At 37.4% G+C, this 10,286-nt stretch overlaps 1 protein-coding gene across 1 annotated transcript in view; it reads right to left on the bottom strand.

Moving 5' to 3' along the window:
* Positions 1–219: 219 nt before the first annotated feature.
* LOC100539104 (unconventional myosin-Va) overlaps positions 220–10,286 on the bottom strand; it is a 40,719-nt gene continuing 30,652 nt past the window's right edge. Inside the window, exons 18-25 of the mRNA XM_031555206.1 lie at positions 9,840–9,986; positions 9,303–9,457; positions 8,418–8,507; positions 7,561–7,711; positions 6,465–6,747; positions 5,795–5,969; positions 4,464–4,544; positions 220–3,599 (exon numbers count right to left, since the gene is read on the bottom strand). Coding sequence (XP_031411066.1) covers positions 3,447–3,599; positions 4,464–4,544; positions 5,795–5,969; positions 6,465–6,747; positions 7,561–7,711; positions 8,418–8,507; positions 9,303–9,457; positions 9,840–9,986 — 1,235 coding nt within the window. The 3' untranslated portion in view covers positions 220–3,446. The remainder of the gene's footprint in view (positions 3,600–4,463; positions 4,545–5,794; positions 5,970–6,464; positions 6,748–7,560; positions 7,712–8,417; positions 8,508–9,302; positions 9,458–9,839; positions 9,987–10,286) is intronic.

The following is a 10,286-nucleotide window of genomic DNA, read 5'->3' as shown; positions in this document are numbered from 1 at the left end:
GGCACCAAGCAGAATCACAGAACGGCCGGGGTTGGAAGGGACCTCACGGATCGTCAGTCTCCCACCCCCCTGCCACATGCAGGACCAGCACTAATACTATTTAATACTATCCCCATTTAATACTAGACCAGGGCACAACTCAGGCACAAGCCTGACAGCCACCTGCTCAGAAACAAACAAACAGACCCGAATGAACAAACAAACACCCCACAACCACAGTAAATCTTACAGCTGTATTTTTATTTGGACGTTTTCCAGTGATAGCTATTAGGCTACAGCTTTTATGATGCATACATTTACTAAGTACAACATCGGACACTACGACAGATCAGAGCTCAGATCATTCTGACAAGGTTTTGGTTTCATCTATGTACTGTAGTGGTATTGAGTGAAAATCTGTGTTTCAAGGCTTTGATTTACCAGGTGAAATCTGGGCATCTTAAAAAAACCCAACATGTTTACCCCTAGTACTTGTATGGTATCTGAAATGCGTTCAGTTTAAATCAGAGACCTTCCCATTGCAAATGCTGGTGTTTCCGAGTTAGGAACAGATGTTACTGCTCATCAACCCACTTTTCAACGCTGAGATTGATCCTATTTTGTTCTCCTCCTGATAAGTAGAACAGATTATTCACACTGAATGGACTTAAGCACTTCCGTGTTCCATCCCAGATTGAAGTCTGAGAAACAATTTTCACAATTTGGATAGAAGACCGTGTGCTAAGCATCAGAAATAAAACAATCACTGGAAGAAAGGTACACCAAACAGAATGAGGTAATTGTGCAAAATCTCTAGAATAACTGTATATCATTCTAAGGGCTCTTTGAGAATCGTTTTTTCCAGCATCCAATAGAATCTATTATAGCAATAGATAATAAATTAAAATATAAAAGATATGTCCACATGAAAAGAACATAACCATGATTCAAAGGAAAAAAAATAGTTGTTCAAATAACTCTGCATCCTATTCAATGGTTAAAGAGATATTAGTCCTAAAGTGAAAGTCATATTATACACTGACACTAAAATTTTACTTCTGAAAAGTGCATGTAAAATACTGCCAGGTAAAATATTAGATGATTTACCAATTACACATCTTTTTCAACCCCAAAGTAGTTTCCTTCCAAACATGTCGAGCAGCATCTACTTTTAAATTGATATAAAAGTAATACCAGTCAAACCACTGAGTTCAAGGATAACATCTATAAATTACTAACCACTACTTTCTTAAGGAAACAGATACAGTAAGGCTTTTTACAGGTAAACAAACTTTAGAAATCAACAAAAATACAGTTAGGCATACGTTTTAATACACCAATGCTTACGTAGTGGATACGTTTCCTGATAGAGAGTATGAGCATACTGTAATGCCAATTTCTATGCTTTCCAATAAGGAGAAAATTGTGTAGGTCAGCACGTTCTGATATATCGTCCTCCCTACCCTTGGATGTGAAGGCCTTCCCATTACATTCTCTCAAGTACAGTACCCTAAAAGTCTGAAAGCCACGATACCCCACTGTTAGTACATTAGATCTTATTTGGAGCCACTCAGCAGCAGATGTAGTTCAGAAATCAAGTAATATTAACAACAACAAAAAAATGTTTGGTGTACCATGCGTAGAAAGACAACCGAAACCATCAGCAGGGATCGTTCCAAATATCTGTGCAATGAAATATTCAGTTCTTGCAAATGTCGGCATGGTCCATCAAACACAGCATGGGTTTTACGCCTCTGAAAATAAGAGAATGTGAGCATCTTTAGATGATACAGCTGAAGCTCAGGCTGCCTCTGTTCCCCATTTTAGCAACCGTATCAACAGTATGTCTGCCTCTGAAGTCAAACACAGCTGAAACGTTTCTGTCTGCCTGGAAGCAATCTTTTTTCTGTGAGTTTGCAGGCAAACACTAAGTACCAAACAGACTAATAGTGTACCTCTAGACTATTTCTCAATATTTTTAATGCTAAGTTGCTAATTTTTATCATAGATAAAAAATATTGCACAATGCAACAGAGTAATGTGAGTGTCTTTTTTTCCCACGTGTGTATTTGAGCCACACACCACAAAGGACACGTTGTAAAGTTCAAGACTGGAACCTTACGGAGGGCCTCTGCCCACGTGTTGCACATTGTGAAATGTGAATTCTGTAACACATCCAAGGAGTGTGAGACAGAAAACCCTCCCGACTGGATGTGCAATCCAATTGAACTCTGTTTCTCATTACGCACTCTGGATCTCCAGCCATTCAATCAGCACCAATGGCAGTCAATGACAGCATCAGAGTCAAAACGTACTTTGCGTTTTTGTTGGCCAACCTTCCAAGGAATGAGTCCTGCACCACCACAGAAGTTTTCTGTTAGCTTTTCCTCTCAAATACAAATATGAAGGAAAACATATATACATATTCTTAAAGTTTTTTTTTTTTAGAGGTGGCAACAAAATACGTTATACTGAAAATGCACACTGTCATCTCTGGGGTCTACAAACAAAGAACATTGGACGTGCTACAAAATCTAAATAAATACAAAAATCATGACTCATTTCTGATAATCTGCTTCAAGATTTTGTATTCTCAGATAACTACTTAAAAAAAAAGCAAAACCAAAAAAAAACCCTAAACATGTAATTTCCAGTGTACTACTTGTGCTTAGTTACCATTTTCCTTTACAGGTGATATTTGATAACATCTGCAAAAATCCAGTTAGAATAACAGACTGCATTGGACTGTAAATAAGGTTGACAACCAAAAAAGAAGTATCTTATTTTTAGTGCCTACCATGATACTGTCATACATTTAAAAGAACTCAATATGCAGCAGCAATTTAATATGCTTGGTAAACCACATTACTAACAAATGAACATCTATGTTATAGCATACAGTAAGCTATAAGACTTATCACTAGAATTTATGTCAAACTGACATAAATAAGTGGTTTAAGAAATCATTTTTTATATTGCAAGTTTTTGCTTCTCCATTCCAGTTTTTACAAATTAAAGGTAACAGGTTCCCAAGTAACTGCATATTCTACTACAAAATGCCTTACTTTTACGTCTTCCATGTGAGGACTGGACTGTCCCAATTGGTCCCTGCCCATGAGAAGGTTATACATGGAGTTTAATTTACACTATTTAAATATGTTACTAAAGATCTAAAAATGTCTCTAAACAGCTGAAGACACAATTTTTGTCCAAACCCAATTTCCATTTCTGGAAACACATGAATCAGTAATGTCCTCGTAAGTGCAATGACTGAATACAAACGCACATCTTTCTATCAGCCTTCAATCTGTGGTGCTGCTGTGTAGTTTCCCAGCTACCTTTACAACAAATCTGAGCATACAGGGACTGTTTGTTCAAAAATGTGTTTTCAGTGGCTCACTACATTTAATGGGTAATGGTATCAGGCAAACAACTCTCCATCTAACACTGACAGAACATCCTTGGGATCAGACACGTGATATGAAGCCCAGCCCCAAACTGGCTGGGATCTGGATGGTTTCTAATGCCAGGGAGGATGGATTAAATGGAAAAGTAACAGGAAAGATGTGTTTGGCATCCATGAGCAGTTGAGGAGAGTCCTTCCTGTCTCGCAGACGCAGCTGTAAAGATAAGAAAGGGATTACATTAGCATTTAGCCCCTTCACTGATAACAATCATCTTGTGGTGTTACTAGGTGTTACTCTATCTGCGTGTACAGATGTGTGTGTACACAGACACATACACTGTGGTAATCTATAACACTTGTAACAATTAAATGATTAAAATATGGTTAATTTTGGCATTAATTTTGCATATCTTTCTCTTATAATACAATCTGAAGATATTTCGATTCCTTGCAAAAGGGAAAACTTAGGCACTATCTGATAACCACATCTTTTCAGTGAGCAGAATTACAGTTTTGCCTCAGTTCTACCTTCCCATTTTCCCTTATCGTGCTAGCAATGCAACTAGATTTGCAACAAACCAGAAAGATCATTGTTTCGTTTCTTTTGCTCTACCTGCTTTTTTATTTTGGAATTTGGGGAACTCTTTGTTTTCATAAATATATACAATATTAAAAGAACAAAATGAAGAGCTCTGGAATGCACACAGGCCTCACTTTTCAAAGCAGTTGGAACTTCTCTTGCAGACACAGGTCTGACAGAAGTAAATTTGCATTTGTAAATGTTATCATTTGAAAAGTGGGTATTTAAATGTGTTTGCATATACACAAATAGGCAACCACAAAAACCTCTCACCTTCTGGAAATCTCATACATACTGTGAGAGAAACTAACATTCCCTTCCAAATCTGGAGGCAGTACATTGTGACTGCTTAAGATTTTAAGGCTGACATCACCTTTTCAGCATAGAAAAAAAAAATTGCTAAAGAGCCTAAAAAGCTTCAGGACACAATCGGTTAGGATCATTAAAGGGTTTCTTAGAAACAGTCAGAAGATGTTTAATGAAAAGATACAGCCATACCTGTATTGTACGTATAAATGATACCAAGACTCTCTCTTCGAATTCATTCACTGGAGTATATAAGTTCAGTACTTTTACAATCTGTGAAAAAGAACAACCATCCTTAGTTTCTTTTTATTAATAAGTCTACAGTTACTGATACATTTTTTACATGAGCTATTTTTAAAATTTAAATTATTTTTGTTTGTTTTATTGATTCATACAAAATGTCATTATCTATTCAAAGTTATTTTTAAACCTGCACCCTTAGAACATGTGTTCTTTGGAGGTAGAAACTCCAATTCTTCCATGCATAGGGAAAATACCAAACTGTGGCAAAGTCAGATGATAAATAGCTCATTGCATTCCTACATGCTCTGGAAACATACTGCATTTCCCTTTCTAGCTTTGAATCCCTATGGCTTTCTGTAGCTTCCATTCAAGAGAATCTTATGACCTCAGTGTTTTTCAAGGCAGTGAGCTATTTCTCGACAAGCAGGGCTATAGTCACTAGAAGACCGAACTGCAACACAGTGCCTTTGAATAGTAATGAATCAAACATCTAAAACTTACATAAACAAATCAATCATTTCTTTGGTCTTTTACATTTTTTCTGTTTAAAAAACAAACAAATCTTTTCAACAGAATGAAAACACTCAAAGCATATGGAACTAAAGAACTAAATCAGTGCATTACTAAATCAAAACAGCTGTACCAATGTCACTGCTACTGCTGACACTGCTATGAAAGAAACAGAAATTTGTTTATTTTTCTGATAAGAATGTTCAGTAATAACCAAAGATGCTTGGATCCTGTTATTACCATAAAAATTCTAAGCATACGTTGCACAGTTAAAATAAGTGCAGCTTGTCTTTACGAAACCTAAACTTTGTATGCAGAAGCCTTCAGCTGTGCTGCCAACTGAGATACACTTGGCTCGGCCTTTCTGAGGCTGATGGGTACAGAAACTTAATACTCTTGTTTGCAAACCCTGAGACAACAGCTCTGCCTGAACTGCCCATTATTTTAAATGGATGCCAACTCAGATGGCAGAAAGATGATTTTCTAGAAATTATCTGGAGCTACCTGGGGAACAGAGATTCCAGTTAAGGCTTTTCTCTGAAGATTTTTGCAGCCTGAGACTAACTACAGTGCAACACAAACTTATCTTGTTCATCAGACCTAGTCCTTTTTTTCACCCCTCCAATTTAATCTGTTTAGTTATACAAACTCAAAGCGATGTTAGAAATGTGTGACCTGTCTGTGACAGCGATGCAGGCAGGCCTGGCAAACACAGTGGAACAGAGAACTGCTCAGAAGAGACAGCAAAAAGAGAATGAGAATTTGATTACTTGGGCAGTAGTCAGTGCATTGCACATTGAACAAATGGCTTCTGCATCTTCATCTGTTTTCTTCTTCACTTGCAACAACTGTGCAGCCTGTATGAGGGGCTCCAGTGTCTCTTTGGCCCCACTGTTCATCAAATTTTTATCACGTAGCCATTCTTCAAGTTGACTCACATTGTACCTGTATGAGTTTAGAATACAAAAACATTAGTGCTTAATTACTGTCAAATCAAAAGCATGTCCGTTTCTCTTTCAGTGTTTCTTTCTCCTTACATGCTTTCCCTTCACACTTGTAGTTTTCTGTAGTTTTATCTTCGTTCTATTTCCCTTCAATTAAGGCAGGACATTTTGAGTTTCAAAACAGCCAGAAACTATGGCTGATGACTTCCACTACCTACCTTTCCCCATTTGTTTCTGTTCCTATTAACTGTGGAAATGAGGCAGGCATAAGAGGAAAGGCAAATGAGATTTTGTTCACACAAATGCACAGTGACACTTTACAGTATTACCCAAGGGAGGGCTTGGCTACGTTTCCTGGCACATGCCAGTAGAATGCTTTGGACAACTGCAGCCAAATGCAGGAACAGCCTAAGGTGGCTTTACCACAGGAAGTAGCAAATTACAGCCAAGAGCCCACTAACATTTTCAGCAGCAAGTATGACAAAAGCTCTCCCACCTTATCTGCATTCCCTTGCTCCATGAACACATGTCCTTGCGCAGGAGAAGATTATTAAGTGTTACAGCTCCAATGATGTAGAACATCTGCTTGACAACCTGTTTGATCAGCTCTGGATCCATTCCATGCTGACACATCACAGAATGGAAAGAGTTCAGCTGTCGAATAATGGAGTCCAAAGTGTAGGTTCCTTCATCAGCAATGCTGGATGTTCTCTTCCGCAGCCCTGTCGGTTTCACCCCTGAGACACCTTGGATAGTTTCATGCTCCAGCATTCCAGAAACTGCGTAAAATTGACAACCTTTTAATGATTGAAAATAGTCTATGTGCAAGCATGCTGTGCAAACCAGAAAAATCCTGTTGGCTATTTACACAGAAAAATCACATTGGGCTTTCTGCTAAACACACTCTATCGTGACCTCCAGCAGTTCTTTCAGGACCCGCTACGTTTTGCAAAATCTAAGCTGACAGCATTTTACAGATATTCCAGCAAGAGTGTCTGAAAGGAAGGTGTAACTGTGGCTTAACAAAATACTCTTTTCATCCACCTGGTCGTATGAGCAGCAGAGTCAGCATACCAAGAGCTGTTCCACCCTTCTAAAAGGTGTGATCAGAAAGGTAATGAAAATTTGAGAGAACACTGTCTGACAAGAAAAATGAAATGAAAAACTCTCTCTGAATGTGAGCTTCACCACTGCTAGCTATTTAGTTGCTGATTGCTGCCTATAATGATGGCCAGCCACTTTCTACTCCATATTCATTTTAATTATAATTTCTCATATAATTAAACTCCAATTTTTCCAAGAGATATTTCCCAACACACAAATATCAGACTGTCCTAGCAGTGGTTTCTCTTGTAAATACATGACTTATGACAAACATTTACAACGCAAATTGATTCGTTCTGTCACTGCCAGATGAACCAGCCACCTCTAACCCCACTTGTTCAGTACAGTCCTTGTCAACTATAAACAGAATACCGTAAGAACTATGAATAAAATTGTATCATTCAGGAATAAATATAAGATACAACATAGTATTGCCATCACCATTTTCCCTTTAGTACTACAGTTTAAGGAATTCCACTCTGCCTTACCAATCATTGGTTGCAGAATGTTCTCCAACACTCGGACCAGTTGTTGGTAGATCTGAATAGCCAAGTCACTCAGGACTTGTCTGTATTCAGCTAAGTCAAAATTAGTGAGGCAGTGCTCATTCTGACGAGGTGTATTATGCTTCATAAACCCCTGCATTAATAAAATCACAGAAACAATTGCTTCAATGGAATACAAGAATATAAAATAAAGCCAGTATTTAGATTTTTTTTTTTTAACATAACTGACAAATACTTCAAAGTAATGGCTGCAACCTCTCAAAACTTTAATTTGGAAATTCTGATTGAATACTAGGATTCTGATTTTCAGTTCTGACTTATGCAATGTCTGTTTCCTTGACTTGAAATTCTGAACATGTGACATAGGAACAAAGTGTCAGCTTTCTAGCTGGTAACCCTGCCCTCCCACTCCAACAAGGACATAATAATCTAGCCATTTATTGCCAAAATCACAGGTAAGTCTGAAGAAGGAATTAGACGTACCGTAGCCTCCAAACTTAAAATGGTCTGTCATACTATATTAAAGCACTTAGTATGGCCTGTTTAATTTCAGCGAATCATTACCAAAAATTGTAATAGCAACAGATTCTTCAACTGAATCTGAGCTGACACTTTCAGGAGTACAATGCTATCTAACCTTTTGGGCCTCAACCTGCAATAAAGTGAAACGGGATCAGACTTTATCTCCTACTACTTTCCACTGATGTCGTCACCATCATTCCAGAATATGTAGCTGTTTTAAGAGACTTTGAATAGACTTGAAGCTATTACAGGAATTAAAGTGTAGTGCTGACAATGGTATTATAGAGCAATGAAACTGGAGCACGAGCACTGCTTACCTCTTCTCCGCTGTACTGCTTCAAGCAATGCAAGAACCGGCAGGTGTTGGACAGCCAGAAAGACACCGTTTCGAAGTCATCACCTCTTTTCTGAAGATGAAAACAAACACATTTCAACAAAGACTAGAAAAAGGAATAAAACAATGAAATGCTGGATAAAAACTTAAAATCCACTGATGTTTTATAAAACTGTGTATTTCAGTAACATACTTAAAAAATAGATTTTTTGACAAAATACCATTCAAACACCCTCTGTTTTCTGTAATTCTAGACTTCTATAGCATTTACTCCATTCACACACATATGTCCAATATTTCTATGAGTACCTAAGCTCCTGCAGGATCGTTTACCAAACAGTCTGCTTTATTTAAAAAGTAAGAATACTCCACAAGGCATGAAGCATCTTTATCACTTAATATTGCCTCCACAATACTCCCTGGCCTACACTCTTCCAGTCAACTCATTGCGAAGACTTCAGGCAGTAGCTTATCACCAGTAAAACTGGCAGATGAAGCTAGTATGGAAATCTGTGAACCAACACTGCAAATGAAACATTTTAACTACGCACTCTGGAGAAGATTTACAAAGACTCACTACCCAAGCTACTGCATCCAAAGCTTTAAAAAGCTTCAGAGGATGAAGACTATTCAAAATAAAAACAAGATAATCCTTTTTTAATTCATTCAGAGCATCTATGGCATTATGTGGAGAAAACGTTATCAACTGTAATTTGTTGATTGTTAGCCTAACTTTCTGTAACTTCTGTGGGAGAATTTACTGGTCAGAAATCCAGAGTCAATTCACCGATAGACCTTTCCTCACTTACCTAACATGCAATCAGAGGTAAATTTCAATTTAACATTCTCCTAAACCAAGCAGACTGACCTTCAGCACTTTTTTGATGCCATTGATAGTGGAAGTCAACAATGAACGCACTTTCTGGTCATCGTTAAGGTAATCTGCATGGCGTACACACATGAACAAAATATATGCTGGTAGTCCTGGAATCAGGTTGACTGCTACCCCACGTGGTTTCAGCTCTTGTGAAAAACGAACACATTATTTTGTTAAGTGGTAACTCTCTGGAAGGTGTTATACATAGTAATTGCAACTTCCCAGTTAATTCTACCTGTGTGCTTATATGTGGCCAGTGAAAAATTAACAGCAGAACTAAGAACATGAGACACTTTCTTGGTAAAATTTCAGAACAGAATAAAACATATCTGCTTGCTAAAAATATGTGGACATATTAATATGTACTGTACTAATCAGACTAAAAGACATTTTGTTACAGCAGACATTTAGGAATTTTAGATAAACTAAACACCAAAACATGCTATGCAACTTTTATGTTCTCATCATTTGCTTTATTTGTCAGAGTATGTGAGAGCAAAGGAGGCTGCAAATGAGAAAGACACTTACCTAATATAAGGTTCTTGACTAGTTTCTGTTCATCCTCCTTCTTATATTCTAACATCCCCTGGAAGTCTTTTTCCTTCCGTGGAATGTTAACTGGATGAATAGGTTCATCAATGATTTGTCCAGGTGATATGTTCTCCATCTGACCCACTTCAGAATGGAAATGAAAAGAGACATTACAATGTCTTCCAGAGAAACCAACATATACTGGAAGAAAGTTTTACATTTCTAATGAGGAAATGTAAAATATAAAACTAAGAAAAGTGTGATTTTTTGGTTAAGGGTAACACTTAGCAACCCATTAAACAAGAAGATTGACTCTTTATAAATATACCTTGGGGTTAGCATTCTTCCTTTGAAGAATTGATAAGTTACTGAGCTTGTTTCTGGAGAAAGCAGACAGCCATAAAAAGCTTTAGAAAGATTAAGGTCTGAATTATTTAAAAACAA

The sequence above is a fragment of the Meleagris gallopavo genome, chromosome 12 (assembly GCF_000146605.3).
Source record: "Meleagris gallopavo isolate NT-WF06-2002-E0010 breed Aviagen turkey brand Nicholas breeding stock chromosome 12, Turkey_5.1, whole genome shotgun sequence".
Taxonomy (NCBI): Eukaryota; Metazoa; Chordata; class Aves; order Galliformes; family Phasianidae; genus Meleagris; species Meleagris gallopavo.
This window is presented reverse-complemented; position numbering and strand designations above follow the sequence as displayed.